This window comes from Siphateles boraxobius, unplaced genomic scaffold, assembly GCF_051911475.1.
Source record: "Siphateles boraxobius isolate OS27281-9 unplaced genomic scaffold, OSU_SipBor_1 12, whole genome shotgun sequence".
NCBI lineage: Eukaryota > Metazoa > Chordata > Actinopteri > Cypriniformes > Leuciscidae > Siphateles > Siphateles boraxobius.
This window is the reverse complement of record NW_027508722.1, coordinates 19749119-19768772: the sequence shown is the minus strand read 5'-3', so window position 1 is coordinate 19768772 and position 19654 is coordinate 19749119. Positions and strand designations below refer to the sequence as shown.

General features: G+C 36.5%; 2 protein-coding genes across 2 annotated transcripts in view; both read left to right on the top strand.

Annotated features, from left to right (window-relative positions):
- Positions 1 to 846: 846 nt before the first annotated feature.
- On the top strand, positions 847 to 1931 carry riiad1 (regulatory subunit of type II PKA R-subunit domain containing 1). The gene is made up of 4 exons (XM_077210702.1): positions 847 to 980; positions 1176 to 1252; positions 1406 to 1452; positions 1829 to 1931. Exons 1-4 carry the CDS (start codon positions 864 to 866, stop codon positions 1873 to 1875), a joined length of 288 nt encoding a protein of 95 aa, XP_077066817.1. The 5' UTR covers positions 847 to 863; the 3' UTR covers positions 1876 to 1931.
- Positions 1932 to 2745: 814 nt separating this feature from the next.
- The window catches only part of otoa (otoancorin), an 18104-nt gene continuing 1195 nt past the window's right edge, over positions 2746 to 19654 (top strand). The window contains exons 1-29 of the mRNA XM_077210688.1: positions 2746 to 2810; positions 4265 to 4355; positions 4501 to 4604; positions 5648 to 5669; positions 6113 to 6149; positions 6258 to 6399; positions 6719 to 6787; positions 6977 to 7167; positions 7300 to 7463; positions 7656 to 7733; positions 8150 to 8262; positions 8424 to 8566; positions 9497 to 9605; positions 9697 to 9921; positions 10010 to 10171; positions 12862 to 13002; positions 13086 to 13141; positions 13443 to 13563; positions 13657 to 13775; positions 13937 to 14072; positions 14952 to 15145; positions 15391 to 15481; positions 15733 to 15898; positions 16020 to 16222; positions 16418 to 16570; positions 17161 to 17303; positions 17431 to 17567; positions 17653 to 17750; positions 19328 to 19535. Coding sequence (XP_077066803.1) covers positions 4301 to 4355; positions 4501 to 4604; positions 5648 to 5669; positions 6113 to 6149; positions 6258 to 6399; positions 6719 to 6787; positions 6977 to 7167; positions 7300 to 7463; positions 7656 to 7733; positions 8150 to 8262; positions 8424 to 8566; positions 9497 to 9605; positions 9697 to 9921; positions 10010 to 10171; positions 12862 to 13002; positions 13086 to 13141; positions 13443 to 13563; positions 13657 to 13775; positions 13937 to 14072; positions 14952 to 15145; positions 15391 to 15481; positions 15733 to 15898; positions 16020 to 16222; positions 16418 to 16570; positions 17161 to 17303; positions 17431 to 17567; positions 17653 to 17750; positions 19328 to 19535 — 3580 coding nt within the window. The 5' untranslated portion in view covers positions 2746 to 2810; positions 4265 to 4300. The remainder of the gene's footprint in view (positions 2811 to 4264; positions 4356 to 4500; positions 4605 to 5647; positions 5670 to 6112; positions 6150 to 6257; positions 6400 to 6718; positions 6788 to 6976; positions 7168 to 7299; positions 7464 to 7655; positions 7734 to 8149; positions 8263 to 8423; positions 8567 to 9496; positions 9606 to 9696; positions 9922 to 10009; positions 10172 to 12861; positions 13003 to 13085; positions 13142 to 13442; positions 13564 to 13656; positions 13776 to 13936; positions 14073 to 14951; positions 15146 to 15390; positions 15482 to 15732; positions 15899 to 16019; positions 16223 to 16417; positions 16571 to 17160; positions 17304 to 17430; positions 17568 to 17652; positions 17751 to 19327; positions 19536 to 19654) is intronic.

Here is a 19654-nt window from a genome sequence, read left to right as displayed (position 1 = left end):
AGGCTAATATAAATGTTTTAAGTTTGTATTTCCTCTCAGAATGGGAAACAATGGTTCCCTGACTCTTTTTGTTTTACGTGTGGAATATTCACCACAAGAGGTCACCTTTGTTGTAGATCTGGCCAATCTTTTTTCCACAGTCGTATTTTTTACTGTTGTCTTTTTCTGAACTAGAAGTGCTTTCAAGATTCAAGAACATTTAACATTATAACACGCCTCAGTATGTGCAAACAAATATGACAAATCCGCCGTTAGGGAATTAATGTAACTAGCTAAAGTTAACGTTAGCTATACCCAAACGACCTTGCCAAACGTTACATGAACAGGAATTAGAAAAGGTTACAAAATACTAGATAAATAATATAGCATGTAGCCTATAAACTAATTAAATATCACTTACCAGTGAGCAACGGCATTATGTATGTCTCAGTTTGTGAGCTGAAGAGATCAATTGAGCATCAAAGTTTAGCTTTGTCAAGTCTTTTTATTGTTAGCAGTAATACATTTAATCATTTGTTTCCATGACTTGTTGTTAAAAACGACACAGTACGAGTCTCTCGATGAATTTTTGTCTGTTTATTTTACTTGCTTTTACTACCTTTTTACTTACTGTTTATAATTATGTTATTGTTGTTTAATTCTGTTTTGAGACGTAACTATGTATTTGCTGTTATATTTGTTCAATTAAAACAATTAATAAAAAGAGTCTCTCGATTAATTGTTTATATGAATCTATTTTTTATTTACTCGCAAAAAAAATACTGTAGACATATCAGCAAGTTCAACCAAATTGCGTAGTTTTTTTAAAATTAGATTATAATTAAAATGAATGAAAGCGTGGAAGTATGTTGCTTAGCAACAGAATGCGTGACACACGTCAACATCAGGTGCTTGGGAACATGGCGGAGAGAAACGCTCTGGAGAAACTCGATTTCGGTGCTTTAAGCCTCGAGCAGCAGGAGAAGCTGCATCACTTCAAAGTATTTCTTTTTCTGCTTCTGAAAGTTGTTTACGACGAGTCTGCAAATTTTTATTGGAGCTGAATACGTGAAGTAGATACCAGAGTCATACTAGTGCTATATGATTTAATAAATAAGCTGTATGGGAAATATGATTGATTTCTGTTAGCAAATGTTTCGAAATCAGTGTAAGTGATTTAACATGTCTTACTCCAGATCAAGACGAGGATAGCCAATGAAAAATATTTAAGATCTCATCCAGAGGTGGAAATGTTACTGAGTGACTTCTTAAGGTATAGTGTTTTTGCTTTGTTCATCAAGATCATGATACAGCGCATTTTGTTATATTCCCCGCACCCCCCACCTCTCTCTCTCTTCTCTCTCTCTCTCTCTCTCTCTCTCTCTCTCTCTCTCTCTCTCTCTCTCTCTCTCTCTCTCTCTAACAGGAATGTGTTTCTGAAAAGGCCTACGGATATTCGTGAATTTGCAGCAGGTATATTTATTTATAAGGCAATTGTCACATGTTATAAAACCTAATCTGTTATCCGACACATTTGCACAATTTCTTGACAATAACTTTCTAGGATAGGCCTATAATCTCCTGATAACATTCAGAATGTGTTTTTGTTTTATGTATTCGGTTTTTTCCCGTATGTAAATAGTCTGTCTCTCACATAGAATAATTTATATTTCTGCAAAAAAAAATTACAACAAAAAAATTCTCTTGAGCTAATGTAATTAAATACATAATACTTCTTATTTATCATAATAAATAATTGTAATAAATAGTGATCATTATTATGTGCACTATTATGTTAAATTATACTCTTAAATTAAGCCAGCATATCTCTCTTTCTCTTTTTCTCCAGATCATTTCAGTGACCCAGGACTGTCAGAGAAAATCAGGCCCAAATGAATATCCACAATAAGTGAAAAGTGTGGATTTACACTTTTGCTTTTTAATAAAAAAAAATTGTGTTTTGAAACACACCTCCGTGTTTGTTATCAGCAACAATTATCGTGAATGTATCGGGAGAGGAAAGTCCAGGCTTGTTTGCTAAATGAGTCCACAGTGATGAAAGACAAAATGGGCTGAATTGAACAAGTCTTTTTTTAAGTATTTCCAGACATACTGAGGCTGACACTAATTACTCACTAATTATTTATATTATGTATTACCCTGATCCTTAGCATAAAATACTAATTTTAAACTACTTGTTTTCATTCAGTTTTTCATGGATTTTTCCTGAATTTGTATCTAGTTTTAACCAATTAGTGCTGTTTTTCACATTTGGTCAGTCAGTTTGATCTTTTTTTCGGTTTACAGTTTGATGGGTGAAGTATTGAGCAAGTACTATGTTTCTTTTTTTGGATTTAACAAGTCACCAGGGACCCATAAGCTACTGCTCATTCACATAGAAACATCTAATTGTCCTCTTAGTGTAACATTTGACTTTAGTACAGTACTTGAAACTCATTAACCCCAAAAACTATATAATTAAGCATGTAATTAAAAAGCTGAAAGATATGTTCAGTCCATTTCAAATAATAATCAACTGCTATAAGAGAAGTTTGTGGCTTTACAAGTGGATGATTATTCAAAATCACACTTTAAGTTATTTAAAAATGGCCAGATGATGGAAAATCAAATCTTGAACCCACAATTTTGCAAATGCAATTTCATAGCTGTCACACCTGCGTAGAAAGTCTTCAAAATTCTGGGGTGGGAGGGGTTGAGAGGACATGAGAGTGGAAAATCATGTTGTAATGAATCTAGTGTGCACATGTTCAGCAGACTGTCGGCTTCAGTTAAACTTGTGTCTCAAATCTCAAGATCATCTCTCACACACAGTGAGTACCATCACAGTTTTAGCCTATAATCGTGAACATCCTGGTTACCATTTTATTGCTTAAGCTTATTTCTTTTAGTAATTAAATAATTATAATGATTAATTAAATCACTAGTTTTAAATTTATATTGGTGATGCCCATGTTCACTGAAAGAGGTAATACTATTTAAATCAATTTTGGGTTGTTGTTTTTTTAAGTAAAGCTTGTGAAGGACTCATTTCAAAATCAGATAAATATATATTATCAGATCTATAGTACATTTGTTCAAACGTCTACTTCTGTAAAGATGATTGTACATTGTATTGTATTGTGTCTATTTTTACTTGCTCTAACACCCCCAAAATTAACTCTGTTTGTGTAACCTAATGTAGTCAGGATGATTCTGTTATATCAAATAATATTTTTGGATTAATTAATGCCAGTTAATTTACATGTAACTACATGAAGTGCACTTTTATGGTACTTTGCAACCCCCTTTTAACTTCAATGTTTTATTAAGGTTTAATAATTAAGGGAGGGGTATTAAATAGACACAACCCCTTTTTAAAGAGCAATTTTTGAGAGAAAACAATAGAACGAAATGTATGAAAAGACATGTAATTTAAATGGTTAATTTACTATGAGGCAGACTAAAAAAGCAAAATATAAATCTGGGCTCAGTTAATTAATTGAAAATATTCTTTGGAGCAACATAATACTCTAAGGCCAACACAAATAAGCTATTCAAATGAAAGGAAACCCAATCATCGGTAAAATTGTACTGATTTGCCTTGTCATACAGCTGGGTCAGAAGTAAAGGCTGTTTTTCTCAAGCTGTATTCCAGTGAGAGTTATCTCACACTGGCAGTATCCTAGCACTCATCCCAAATCCTCACAGGTAGTTGTGAGAACGATACATGCAGTACCTGGGAGTCAGTTGGCATGCCTACTAAAACCATAGTGACATTGGTACATATATCCAAATTTATGTGAAAACAACATATAGCCTACAACAGGGGTGCTTTAAAACAGGAGGAGACTGATATGGTTCTGGTTTTTGCGTTAAAATGATAAAATAATTACATCATCTCCTATTAATGTACCGTTAATATTCCCATTGACTTTCTATTCTATTATTTTTATATGTATTTTATTGCTATTCAAATATCATGCCTATGCATCACATAAATGATTTGAGTATCTACAGTTTAATTTTTGTTCTTGCATGTTTAAATAATGCAAGCTATGCAAACATTAGTGCAACTGAATGGAACTGTTTTGCTTGTAATCAGTTACGTATGTCTGGATTTTCAACGTGATTCACCTGTGTCCGATGACATTACAGATAATAAAGCTGTCACTGATATCTAGATATGCAGGAGAGCATTGCTTAATATGACTATTTGTAATGTCCGTGTGCGTTCATTGCAATGCAATGAATTCATTGAAATCTTCTAAATCCATATTGTCTGTAGAGCCTCATCTGGAGAAAGAGAACAGGGAACAACGTGATGGGGTTTTATAGAGAGGGTTTGGTCCTCTCTCTTCTGGTCCATTGGGTGACAGGTAAACTAGTTTAATAGTATAACACTTTTTCAATTTAATCATTTAAATCTAAAATAGAGTTTTGTGAAGTTTGTTGGAGTACAACAAGCAACATAACGTGATTAATTTCATCATAAATGTTATACTGTTTTGTTATTCTATACAGTAATGTCCGAGGTTGCGATGGGACCAGTGATGCCTGATCGTAACCAGTCAACAGTAGACTTTCCTAAACTACCGTCAGACTTCAGGGAAATGGCCAAGAAATTGGTAACTTACTGTAGTACCACAAGATCATTGGTTGCATCTCATACTGAAAACACTATAGTAGGGTAAATAGGTGTTTCCTCATCTATGGGCACTACTGAAACACTATTTTCTGAACCAAAAATTTAAATTTTTAGAATAAAATTGCTGACTGTTTTGTCTTGCTGAGGCTAATTTAATTGCTAGCATATTATACATCCTTAACGTACACAATTAAATAATTAATTTTTTTGCACAATTTAACTAAGTTACAGCTTGATTAGAAAAGATGCCCAATACAATATTCTCTTCATGTGACTGTGTGGTAAGGCGAGGAGAGGAGATGAGGATGTATGCAGCCTGTACTTTTATTAACTGAAATAACAAGGATAAAAATAGGAATCAAACAGAAGGCAAAAACAAAACTATTTAACAAGCGAAACATAAAGACAATACTAAACTGAGAACTGAGGCAACAGGACATTAAATACAAAGGTAAATAAGTATTTAAACAAGACACAGGTGATGGTAATTTATAGAAACAAATTAGCTACAGGAACCAAGAGAACAAAGGAAACCGGAACTAAACACAGTAAATAAGAACATTCACACTAAGTGTAACAGGAAAAAAAAAAACACAGAACGTGACATTCACAAGCCATATTTACCTTTTTTCCATCACATGACTTATTACATGAATCTTTACTTCAGTCATGCTCTTAACAGTTGTTTTGAAATCATTTAAAAATATTTGGATGACGTAAAAATGTACATAAATAATTTTCTCTCAATAAACATTTAAATGTTTTTTGTTTATTTTACACTGTGTTTGGATTATCTACATTTAAATTTATATTTTTATGATGGATTTTCATGTTTACATATTTAAGTCTGGGTCTGATAAGGGGAAAAAATCCTGTGATGAAATTGAATTGTTCATGAGTCATTAACCAACAATATTTGTGTGTGTGTGTGTGTGCATAAGTTTTATTCAGAAGAACAAATTGCACTTTCCACTTAAATTGTTTCATAATTTCATAATTATGTTTTCTTTTCTTTTTTGACAGATGATCACATGCTTCAAGAAAGGTAAAATGTCAGAAGGCATACAGCCACATTTGCCATTATCTCATAGTTTGAACACATTTGGCCTTACATAATCATGGTATCAAAATGACTTATGTGTTGCACCTGCATGTACTTAATAAAATGAATTATGTAGAGAGCTATATTACATGAACCATATGCAAATGCAAGTGCCCAAGGAAACCGTATAGGATATATTTGCATATTTCAGCTGGAAAAAAGAAGTTCCATTCAAGGTCGCCCACACCCAGAACAAAATGTATTAATCTACTAGACATCATAATCTACTAATCTTTAATCATAAATCCAATTTGATATTTTGATGTCAGATTGCAATTAAAGTTTCTCAAATGTTTTTCCTTTTGTTTCCAGTCATAAAGAGATAGTGTTTGTCTTTCTCTGTCATGCATTGTCTTTTGATAAATGATGTGGTTATTTTGTTTTAGGTTACCATGTGCCTGAAATGAACAATTCACTGAACAGGTAGTCTGCCATTGAACTGATGATATATTGCCAGGTGTATATTTAAATACTAATGATCACATTTCATTGCATGGAAAACATCAACATATTTTCCCTTTCATCTGTCAGCTCATATGCACAGACACAAAACCAGATGATGCAGAGCCCCATCTCTATATTTGTAGAGCTTCTCACCTCACTCCATCCATCCTTCTCCATCCCTCGCTCCAATCAGTCCAATGACACGGCAGATGAGAAGGACCCAGTCTGGGTAACTCTCACTATTCCAAACACACTCATTTGGTAGCTTTCTAACTAGGGGCTTCCAATTTACTTATTTTGGATGTTAAAGACACTTAGTTACTACAAGACTAACTCTCACCCGAAGCCTAATCCCAATACAACAATACAACTTTTTGCAACTTTAGAAAAGACACCAGTCATAGGGTTCTTTCATATTTAGCTAAGTGACATAGGGACATTGTTTGCCAAATCTATATGCTTACATACAGAGAGATACAGATACCCATATATCTTTATTTTACCTTTATTCTATGTTCATCTTGATGTGAAATCTACAATAAAATCAGGACATTGCTGAGAAGATGCAGAATTGCACCAACATGGGCCATATGATTGAGCTCATGAGAAACACTACGGTTAGTGCTAGAACATTAATATCATATAATATAATATAATATAATAAGACCAAATATATTTAGAATTAATTAAGTTGATCTTTAAGTTTGGTAGCTTTTATCTATGTGGCAATGCCTCATATTTGTTGCCCTCCTTTAGAAGCAAAAGGACTAACATACCTTCCTTCTTTTTTACATTTGCACACTCAGGAGAGCCCTCGTTGTTTAATGAGGGCATTCGTGGCTCCTCTTTCCTGGATGGCCATTATGCAGAATGGAACATCCCTCAACAAAGAGGATCTAACAAAGCTTTTATGGGCGTCTAGACCTTTCTTAGAAACAATGCCTCCATCTAGCTTTGTTCTGCCAGCATTTTCACAAAGTTATCACCTGGCTGAAATGTAAGTTTATTCCTTTTTATTAAACTCAAGTGACTGAACTTATGGAATACCTTTACCTTAAACTATAATTTTGATGTAAAATTGTGTTTCCCTGTTTGTGTCTGTCATCTCACCTCCCTCATTATGCTCAAGGATGAAGGTGTTTAGTGAGATGTTCAGCGTTCTGTCTGAGGAACAGAGGATTGAGATTATAGGGTGGGTCAAAGAAAGAGTTGCACAAAATGAATTTAACTGCAGTCTGAAAGCACCTGCCTCCCGCATCCTGCCTTCTAAACCACTGGAAATACCTACCATGTGTAAGTTTTGAGCAACCTTTAAGCTTTTATCACAACAATGAATCATTATTTATGTGATGTGATGTGATGTGATTGATGTAATGTAATGTACTGTATACAATATATAGAATAGAATAGAATAGAATAGAATATGAATGTATGGTTAACATAAGACACAAATAATCTGTCCAACAATTCTCTTGACTAATATAGCAAATGGCTCATCAGTCAATGAGGTTTCTATGATGAGCAGACCTGGTGCTGAAGCGATTGACCATTCTGCAATGAATGGTAAATTGGAGAAAAGTGGATGAAAGAACTGAAAACAAAAATTGAATGGAATGGCAAACTGTTGAAAAGGTAGAGAGGAACATTGGGAAAGAAAATATAACAAATACAGAGGCAGAAAGGTATGTGGTGGAAAGATAAGAGAGTTATATGGAGAACAGCAATGATACAGTGGATCATAAACAGAAGAGTGGAAAACACCAAAGATAAACAATACAGATATATGAAGAGAGGAGAATTATTAATTAAATTAAAATTGTTATAATTAATTATTTGATTATTGTTTTATATTATTAAGTTATTTGGTTTATTTTTTATTTATTTGCATTTTTTTATTTTACTCAGAGAGTGCTTTGCAAGCAATCATTCAACGTTTTCTGTCTGTCTCTTTTTCTTTGTTATTTTATCTTCAACTGCAGTCCGTACATGTCCCCCTGGATTTCTCTGGCTGAAGGCTAGGATGTTGGCAATGATGGGGCCTTTCCTATCCCGGCTGCCTTTTGAGGAAGTAAAGACCATCCCTAAAGAAGAGGTCCGTGTCTGTGACATGACATGCAAACCAATATCATAACTCTTATGTGTATTGTTCCATGGTATTTGTGTCTCAGAACCAGCCATACTAACATAATCTAAATCGAAAAGCACCTATAACTCAACAAATTCAATGACTATGATAATCTTTCTCTTTCTCAGCTATGTGAGTTTTTTAGGACTCCAGATTTCTCTCCATCTTTTCATAATGTTATTGGAATACACCCCGCCCTGGGCCGGACACTTTTTCAACGCTTGAAACTAGAGTGTTCCAGCAGTGAGAATTTCACTCAATACATTGACAGGTTAGGATCTGCATTATGAGTGTGTGTTAAGTGCATGTCTTTGGTAAATGATATTCAAGTTAACAGAAGTGATACACTGATTCCTCTGGAAGCCATTGCAGCTCCATGGTAAAAATAGAAAGGTAACTGTGTGATTAAAAACTCGAAAGTTTAAAATAAGAAATAAAGTCTTATTGTGAGACAGTCACACTTAGAAATAACGATCCCATTGTGACATTAAGTCATGCACAATAACAAGAAAAAAGTAGAAATATTTTATAAAAAGTTATAAAATGTATAAAATATAAGTCACAATTTTGAGAAACAAAGTTTTCGCAGTTTCAAGATATAAAGCCACATTGTGAAATGTGAAATGTGAAATGAAGTTGCAATTACCAAAATACTGACCTCTGGCATCACAACTAGTCATATTCACCCACAGAACTGCTGCTCACTGGATTTTTTTTTTCAGGCCATATAAAGCCTAGAGATGGTTGTGCATGAAAACCCTAGTAGATCAGCAGTTTCTGAAATACTCAGACCAGCCCATCTGACACCAACAACCACGCCATGTTCAAAGTCACTTAATCTCCTTTCCTCCCAATTCTGATGCTCAGTTTGAACTTGAGCAGATCGTTTTCTTTTTACCATGTCTACATGCCTAAATGCACTGAGTTGCTGCCATGTTATTGGCTGATTAGATATTTGTGTGAGCAAGCAGTCGAACAGGTGTACCCAATAAAGTGGCTGGAGAATGTAAAGTTCCATATGAAATATAAAGTGAGATATAAATTACCACTGTGAAATATAATGTCACAATTGTTTTAAAAACAAAGTTGTAAAGTATAAAGTTACATTGTGAGATATCAAGCAATTGTTTTTTTTTGTTTTGTTTTTTGTCCTTCGAAACATATTCAATCCTGTTTCATCAACTTCTTTCTGTTTTTACAGATTGGGCTCTCTGGCTTGTTTTTTTGATGGCGCAATGTCTCTGAATCTAAATCTTAGTAGAAAACTGCTGTCTCAAATTGATGCCTGTAAAAACTCTGAAATAGACAAGGTAAGAACATCCACTTTATTGAGTCATTGCTGCTCCTAAATATTTGTAGCGTAACTGTAATCTTATTGTCATTCCAATCAACCCTCCCCAGGTGAAGAGGCAGTTAGTACAGAACATTCTGGAGAAAGATGATGGTTTTTCTTCCTCTCCTGAGATGCTCCAGTCTCTGGGATCCTCTGTGTCTGTTCTTCCACTTTCCATGCTGTCCCGCTTCACCCCTGAGGACCTGAACAACACCCTCAGCAGCTTGAGTCAGGCCAAATGGAGCCCAGCTCAAGCTAAAACTCTGGCTCAGAAACTGTTACAAGCTACTAAGGTTTGATTTTTTGCTCAGTTTACGCAGGCTGTTTTCTGCTTCTTGATTCACCCATTTATTGTTTTCACAAGAATGTTTTCTTTTGTAGAATATAAGTAATGACAGGCTGCTGTCTCTGGGTTCGATGGTGAGAGGGGTGGCCAGTGCCGTCCTCAAGAATGTGAAGGCAAAAGGTCTGCTGGGAAATGAAGCCCTGGAAACGATGAGTGAGAAGATGTCCTCCCTACAGAGAGCAACATTACTGGAAGCGGTAAGAATCAGATGAGTTTGTTCAGAAAGAGATGGAAAAGATAAGGAGAATGAAACTCTTATTACGGCTTTTCACACTGCACGTAACCCCGCGTTATCATCATTCTACACACTGCTTTTTATCCCAGGTGAAAGCAATGTTTTACACTTGTAATTTAGAACTAAGGGTTAACACAGTTTTTTACCCGGGGTAATGATACCCTGCTCCGGAGCAAGGTTCGCACTTTTGAGCTGTTGACCCTGCACTGCCAAACAATGCGGTGTTATAATGTTACCACTAGATGCTTAATAACAACCGACAACTAATATCATACCTCATATTCATATGCTTTGGACAGGTACGGAAACACTATGTGTTGTATAAACTTAGCGTTTGAGGGGAGATATGTCAAAAGGTGACAGAAAACTCTACAATTGGTTTTGTAGATTTTTTTATTCTTAAGTTTAAAGTAACGCCAGGTAACTTTTGCTCTCGGGGTCCCCCTACAGTTGGGAAACAGTATTGTCCTCTACTACTGTCGTAAACTCTGTCATCCTACATGCACGTGCATTTGTTGACAACCATGATAGCCCTGAACACTGTAGGAGGAGGTCACATGCAGGTGTTCTGCTTGCGTCGCGTGTGAAATGTCTTCATCCCAGGTACAGTGGCATATATTTCAGCATGTCATATGAATATAATTTCATGGGTTTTATTATTTTTCTAACGACAAATGATCGCGATGATCACGTTTACAAGCCAGTGTCATTATAGTAGCCTAGTCTATTGGTTACCGTTTTACTGAATCTATATGATACTTCAATGCAATCTTTGAGTTGTAGATAATAACCATATATCGTCAATATTATAATATCAAGCTACCATAAATGAATCTGCAAATTTTACAAATCAATTTGCATTATAGCTTGAGGCAAGACAAATAAACAAATATCACAGACATGTTAGGTATCCTAAAATATGATTTTGTACATCTTATATATTTACTTGCAAGAATGTAGCCCCTATCAAACTTATACACGCCGTTTAGACATATGCTTTCATTTGATTTTTTTCTATGTAGGCTACATGTTGAGTAGAGTACACTTTTTAGGTCAAACATTTGCTATTTGCATTTCATCGATTGCAAAGTTCAAATCAGAACGAGAATGCTAGGGATAGCTAACCATCAAAAACTATAATATCGTTTACTAGCTACCAGATTGATAATTTGCTACTCTACTATCATTACTTGATTCATGAAGATAAACGGAGGATAAGATAGCTTCCGTAACATAGTCAGGCAGACAAAAAAAAACTAAGAGATAGTATGCAAGCAATCCCCTCCCCCGGGCACCCCTCCTCCTCCTTCAGCTCATGCCAGCGAGAAAACACTGGCCCAATGCTGGGGTGGTGGTGGTGGAAGTGACGTATATGCCGTAAAGCAGTCAAATTTTGTAGTTCTCTTTGCTCGCCGGTTAATACCCGAAACCCGAAGTTTAAAAGTACGATTAAAAACGCTACAGACCCCGTCAGGCTATGGCAGACGTGTCATTCAACCTATTGTAAGTCGATGTACCATCACAAAAAACTTGGAAATATATTATGAAGGTTGAAAAGTTACCTAGTGTTATTTTAAAGTCCAAAACGTCAGGATAAACTTGATAGTACCGGATGGTCTGCAATATTATGAGGATGCGCAATGCTTGAGTCTTCATGTAAACATATCACGTTCAGCGTTCAGCCAATTAGTCACACTGACATCACAAATATGCAAATAAGAACATTAAACCTGGTGTAGCAATGTTAAAGGTTTAGGGAAGAAGGTGGCTTGGAACCAGCAAATGTTCAACATAAACTTTAATCATAAAATAAACAAACACCAAAATGAAAGTAACACAAAGCAACAACAACATAATGTCCCAGGCCTGGTCCTCTCTCGTCCTTTACTGTCGCCACTCCTCGTTTTATACTTTCGGACCTCCTCCTTGAGACTCGAGGCCATTCACACCACTTCATTCCCACGGAGGAAGGAACCGTGTGAAGGAACCGTGTGAAAAGACATGTTATGAATACCCAGGTGTGGCGAACAGGATGAGGCCGAGACCGGTGGCGTGAGTGATAGTGAATGACACCTGTGAGACGCACCAGTCTCGCATCTCTCACAGAGGAGCGGAAGCATAAAAGCAGATGCGACGATAGTGAAGATCGAGAGAGGAACAGGCCTGATTTTATATTGTGTTTTGTTTCTGTTTTGTGGGACCAGCAGTCGTCCGTGAGGGGCTGATGGCGGATACTTTTGTTTTTGTATTTGTTTTATTTTATTATTAAAATGTTTAAATGTTCGCCGGTTCCCGCCTCCTTCTTCCCTGAATTTTAAACTCCATTACACCAGGTAAATTATGGGTAATGTGAAAAGTAAAGGAAGATAACCCAGGATTACGTTTAACCCGGAGTTTAGAACGACTCAGGGTTAACTATTTCAAGTGTGAAAAGCTCTATTGTTTGCAAATTGCAAGTGACCTCAAAAGTATTAATGAAAGTTGTTATGGCTCTTCCTTGAGTTTTCTCTCTCTCTCTCTCTCTCTCTCTCTCTCTCTCTCTCTCTCTCTCTCTCTCTCTCTCTCTCTCTCTCTCTCTCTCTCTCTCTCTCTCTCTCTCTCTCTCTCTCTCTCTCTCTCTCTCTCTCTCTCCTGGTTTTGTCAACTCCTCAGTTCCGCCGTGATGTGAACGCATCTGAACTGGTGAAAGGCTTGCCAGATTCTCTTCTTTCTTCTCTGTCTCTGTCCATGCTGGAGAAGGCAGACCTCAGCTCTGTGGACCAGCTACAGGGACGCGGCTGGACTCCTGCTCAAGTACACAAACTAGACAGTCATATAAAAATCCAAATCTATTACAATTCCATACATTTTTCTCTATTTTTTTCCTCTCTGTATAGTCGGCTTTCCTTTTGAAGAAGATTTTGGGTAATAAGATCAACATTAGCGAATTACGGTAAGACTCTTTATGATTACAACATAATACAGTTAACTTTACATAGCCCTTAAATAATCATTTTTAAATGGGAGAAAGAAAATAAAAAATAAAATAAAATAAACTTAAATAAAAAATTATAATATCTAAATGAAAATGGTAATAAATAAATTTAAATCCCTCTTATGAAAGTGGCACAGTACATTAAATCCCTCTAATTTTTTAATATTTTTTTTTAAATGAAACACATATTTAATAATAAAAATGTATGTTGTCCACATAAGAAGCACTATCTTGATCAAACTCACGGTGTTTTCAACAGAAAGCTGGGTCAGGCTGTACAAGGTGTCACTTGTGAAATGATTGGAAAAATCTATCGAACTGATGCTTTGGATATGGCACAGACACTTAACAAATCCTACGCCTGGCTCTCCAGGGTTCAGGTAAACATCACATATTCATTCATTTTCTTTAATCAGCTCTGCCACTTTTCCATGATCTATAAAAAAAATAATTTTGTGTTTTTTCATTCTCAGATTCGCTGTGCAGCTCAAAAACTCTTTGCAAGTCTGGAGGAACAGAGACCAGGATATTTCAGTGACATTAAAAACGCTGAACTCCAGGCCATCCCAGCTCTGCTACTCATCCATCTACCGTAAGAACAGAACAACGCTATTTAACATACATTTACATTTAAATTCTTACTAATTATTCAATTTACACTAAGTTGAAATCATATGCTAAGACGGGCGGGATATTCTTTTTCTTTCATTTTCCACCCTCTCACACGTATCCACACTGTCATGACACATTCAGAGTGGAGAAGATTCAAAACCTGTCAGATGCTTTGTGTCCTGCTTTCATGGAGAAGATGAAGCAAGTGAACCTGACCTTTCTGCCAAACAGTTCTCCGGCACGCTACGCACTGACCAGAAGAGCCATTGGCTGCCTGGTAATAAACGCACACGCTTTTCTTCTTATGTCTAAAAACCCCACGTTGCGTTTTGCAACCCATTTCACTGCTGTAATGTGACGCATTTCTGAGTAAAACAGGATATTCAACCAGAAAAATTGTAGGGTGGGACTTATCCATCATGAATTGATTTTATTACCAGAATAAAGTCAGACTTAATGTGTTTGCTATAAAACAAATAAAATAAAAAAAATATGCTAGACTAAGGGGCCATTCACACAGAATGCGTTTTGCATTTCACTGCACTGCTTTTCATGGACTAAAGCAAAAATAAATAAATCTTCTGACTAAAAACTTAGTAGGGTAATAAGATTATGCCACCAAGATTTTAGATACCAGTGAAATTGCTCAATTCTCGATTCCAATTTCAGTACCAAAGCAAAAACTATCCTGACTAATATAAAGTTCAAATATTATTAAAGACAAGTAAATTGTCCGCAATAAAATAAGATTAACGAATTACAAATAAATGTAACAGAACGAAGATACAAATTAAATAAACAGTTAAGTTAAAGTTGTTCAGGTAAATCAACAGTATTCAGGCATACAGACATTGAATAATCAAATGTAAGTCAGTCTTGTCTGTAAGTGTATTTACATTAATTTAGCTGACGCTTTTATCCAAAGCGACTTACAATTGCTAGATATGTCAGAGGTCGCACGCCTCTGGAGCAACTAGGGCTTAAGTGTCTTGCTCAGGGACACATTGGTGTCTCACAGTGGATTCGAACCCAGGTCTCTCACACCAAAGGCATGTGTCTTATCCATTGCGCCATCACCACCCCGTATAGAAGAGATAAAAAGATATTCTGTATTCTGACTTCTGTATCCTGTAACCTGTATCCTGTTTCTGTGCAGAAGGGGAATGTCTCTGATCTGTCTGCAGCAGAGGTTTTGACTCTAGGCCCTCTGGTGTGTGAGTTAGACCCAGCCTGGATCTCCTCTCTGAACCCCGCGGCTCTGAACTCCACCCTGCAGGCTCTCGCTTCCTGTCAGTATATCCAACAACAGCACAGAGAGCATCTGTTCAGACTGCTTACAGGCACATATGGGTAACAGCATCATACAAACCACAGTGGCTTCACACAACCCACAATCTCACACATAACCTCAGACCTCAGATCTCACTTGCTTTTTTTTTTTTTTCATTGTTAAAGAGGTTATGCCTGCTGTGACAAGAGAAAAAAATCTTTACATTAAACAACAACCTTTTCCCATCCTTAAAACATTCAGTTGTGCTGGAATTAGACATTTTGCATTGGTGTTAATAATATATTTGTCTTTTCATTTAAACAAGGGACCCTGCTTACTGGTCAGAAGTGGACATGAGGGCACTTGGTCCTCTTTTGTTACTTAATGACACTGCTGTTGAAAAGCTGCCATCTAAAGTAAGAATGTCATTTATTTATTTTACAGGTGATTGTTTTTAAATTTACATTTAATACATATAAATTAATTAATAATTGATTCCTTCATTTTATTTTGAATGGCACTTTTAGTCCTCCATTCCATAACAGATGTGTTATTTATAACTGGCAGATGTTATTTCAGTTAAACTGAGTTATTTTTCTCCACAATCTTACAAAATAATTTTTTTTGTGTGTTATTTACCAATCCATCCTGCTCTTCTGTCCTGTAGAGATGGCTGAAGTCATATCTGTCAGATCTGATGGATAGTTTGCCCAGTCAGCCTGTTGTTCCTCCTCCAAAGGAATTCCGCTCATGGCTTGATCTCTCTGCTCTTCGCCGCAAACTTTTTGAGCTCAAAACAAGTAGCACATTACAAAATCGCAGGAGGCGTGAAGGTATGTGTGCCAGAAAGTGCATATGGTAGAAAAACAATGTCTTTGTGAAAGCAGACAATTAATGATATTCTTATTGTTCAGAGAATAACCAATAGTGGAAATTATTTTATCTTTCTGACAGTGGCGGTTTCTCTCACAGTGATGTCTACTCTAGAGCCTACACTCGTTTATATTGAGGACCTAAAACAGGGGAATGTATACTGGACTCCCACCCAGCTCAGTGAAATGACCATGCAGACTTTTAAAGATGCCGTGCCAACATTAGGAGAGATAAACAACTACAGCACAGAACAACTGGATGCACTCAAAGCAAAAATTGTAGAGGTACACACACACAAACACACACACACACACACACACACACACACACACACACACACACACACACACACAAACACACACACTTTAAGGTTGCTAAAGTCTAGAAAAAATATTACATTCTAATATATGCACAATAATAGAATTAAAAAAAAACATTTACATGCAGTGATCAAAGACAATGTCTATTGTTTATTGCAGGCATGGGGTAGTGTGTCAATGTTGAATGAGTCCCAGATTACTCAACTGGGCTGCATCTGCCAGGGTTTCAGTGCTGAAGAGCTGGGCAACCTCAGCATCGCCTCACTGGACACTCTAGAAATGCTGACTGCCTGCAATTTTACCCAGGCACAGGTAATACAAACAAGCACACATTCAGTCACCAAACAACATCTAGAATGCTATGAAAGAAGCATATGTATTTATTTATTTATTTATTTATTTATTTATTCACACTACCATTCAAAAGTTGGGACCCAGCAAGAAATTAATATTTTTATTCACTGAGGATGCATTAAACTGTTCAAAAGTGACAGTAAAAATATTTTTCCTTTTCAAATAAATTAACTTGTTCATCAAAGAATCATGAACAAAAAAATGTATCACAGTTTTCACAAAAAAATATTAAGCAGCACAATACTTTTAAACATTAATAGTAAGAAATGTTTCTTGAGAACCAAATCAGCATATATGAAAAATGATTTCTGAAGGATCATGTGACACTGAAGACTGGAGTAATGATGCTGAAAAACAGTTATTTGAAATTGTAATATTTTTGATTAAATAAATGCAGCCTTGAAATATTTTTTTCAAAAACATTGAAAAATCTTACCAACCCTAAACATTTGAATGGTAGAGTATGTATTTTTTTTATTTTTTGGTATTTAGCATAGATTAAATATATACAAAAAATGCAAAAATACTGAAATTGATGGATTCTGCAGAGGACAGCCATCTGGCTGGCTTTTGAAAGGGTGACTGGAATCAACGTTACTGGACTAGGACATCTGGAGATGATGGGACTGGGACAGTTTATCTGTGGTCTACAACCTGCTCAGATTGATCAGCTCAATTCCACCAGCTTTAGGTACTTGCACATTTGTGGCTATTCATTTTCAAGTATGTTTATGTACACTGCAGCACAACATAGCTACTGTTACGCGAATACTGTAGACCTGGTCATTGTGATGCCCTGTGATATGTGTCTGTACTAGGGAGGCAGTAGAGGCGGTGGGCCGTGCTTCTTGTCTTCTGAACGTAAGAGATCGTCTTAAGGAAAAGGCAGTGGCTGCATTTGGAAAGCCAGAAACTTGGACTGAAGCTCAAGTTAGTGAAATGGGCAACATCATTGGTGAGGACAGCTACTTTTAGTTTAACATGTAAATAGTTTATATTTAAAATGCAAGAACTGCCTTTGTCAATGAATTTCTTTCTAGCTGGTCTAAGCACTGTTGAGCTGGGACGTCTAAATTCAACCGTCTTGCCATTCATCCAGCGGTCCGCCATCCCTCTCATACCTTCGGATCGCTTAGCTGTAAGTTTTCTCTCTTTTTTGTTTAAACTTAGCTGTAAGTTTTCTCTCTTTTTTGTTTAAATTTAGCTGTAAGTTTTCTCTCTTTTTTGTTTATCTTATTTTTTATTTAGCTCCTGGTTCAGTTATTATCACATATCTTATGTTGCCTCAGTTCTTAAAGGTACAGTAAGAGATTTCTGAGAAACGCTGTTGCAAGTAGATCGGACTGAGAACCACAACAAACTTTGTAGCCAATCAGCAGTAGGGGGCGTGTACACTCATACTGGGGGACGACAGAGAGGGAGGAAGAGGGAGATTTGAAAAAAGACAGCAGAAAGAGCTATGATACATTACAAAAGACAAAAGATCAGAGGAATATCACTGGAAAAGAAAGGGTTATGATCAGGCAAGAGCTTTAGGACCCACGTTAATATTAGAAAAGCTTTCCAGCGCTGGAGAGACCTGAAGGCCTGAAAAGTAATGCAGAGGTTGCATTGTTTCTACTACATAGATGAGTAACATTGGTATTGAGTGTCATTGTTTGTCTGGAGCTGGTGTGCTGCTTGCGACTAACAACACACTCTTGCTTGTATACTCTTGTGTACTGTACGTTCATATTTTGTCCTTACTTGTTGTTTGTTGGTCATCTTTGCTTTATTTTTTGCGAAACATTATTTTGTTTCTCTTTGGGTTCATTTCAAATATCAACAGTGTTCAACAATTTTTCTTGAAAATCGCTTACTGCACCTTTAATTGAGTTGATCTGTAAGTAAAGTCAAGTCACCTTTATACAATACAGATTGTTTCAAAGCAGCTTCACAGTAATAAACAGGAAAATAATTATCATATTTCATCAAATATGAGAAAAATTTAATTTCTGCTGTAAAGCAACTCTAAAAAGACAATGGTGTCATTAATCAGCTGAAGTTGGTTCAGTGTTGTTGATTCAGTTCAGTTCAATAACTGTGTTATGAAACTGTGTTATGAAACTCAGCTATAAGCAGCTTTACAGAGGACAATAGTGCTGTTATTCACTTTGAATCAGTTCAAAGTTGATTCAATTCAGTTCACTCACAGTGTCGATGTTGCAAAATTCATCAATTATGACACAAAGTCGAATCAGCTATAAAGCACTGCAGAAAACAGTGGTGTCATCCAGCTCAATTCAGTTCAGGGTTAGCACTCATCCAATAATAATGGGCAAAGGCCAATTTGGAAATGAGCATCCCTTTGCCCTACTCATTTTGAAGGGCAGAGTCTTTGAAGTAGAGACTTTGGAGTGAGCAGGGCACTTGAGTTTCATAATGTAGCCGTTTGGTATGCACTTGGCGAAGGGAGCAATGAATGAAAATGTAATTTCCTCATTAAATTGCATTTGTCCCTACAATATATTAGTGCTATATTGAACATACTTTTTTAGCGGTTTAGAGTGTGCAATTTTGGAGGCAATCGATAAAAATGGACTTGTGGAAGGGCCCTTCGTGAAGGGATTCAGGTGTTCACATTTGTTTGAAATGCCCCTCAAATGGCATCCCCTTCCCTGCAAAAATGCCATTTGGAATTCGCCCAAAGAAGTTACTGTTATAATTTGTGTTCAGGCAATGTCAGTCAGCCAGTTGAAGGCTTTGGGTCCTGAAAATGCTGCAATGGTCACGGAGGCTCAGCGCTCAGGGCTGAGAGTCGATCAAAGGGCTGCACTGGATGAAGCCGTGGGACTGAAAACTGCACATGCTGAAGTGCCCACTGGAGATTCCAGTACAAGCCCCAGTGGATCAGTCCCAGCTGCCCCACTGCCACTAAAAGGAGGCGAGTGACAGGAGAAGGTTTCAACCTGAAAACCGACACAATCTCACAGCAATTTGTAACTATTTTACGGTTTGCTCAATCGGTGGCTAATTCGTGCAATCTCAATCGTACGTTGATGT

Coding starts and splice junctions, on each gene's coding strand:
- riiad1 (XM_077210702.1), top strand. CDS start 864: ATGCGTGACACACGTCAACATCAGGTGCTTGGGAACATGGCGGAGAGA. Junction 981..1,175: donor AGAAGCTGCATCACTTCAAA/GTATTTCTTTTT, acceptor GTCTTACTCCAG/ATCAAGACGAGGATAGCCAA. Junction 1,253..1,405: donor TTACTGAGTGACTTCTTAAG/GTATAGTGTTTT, acceptor TCTCTCTAACAG/GAATGTGTTTCTGAAAAGGC.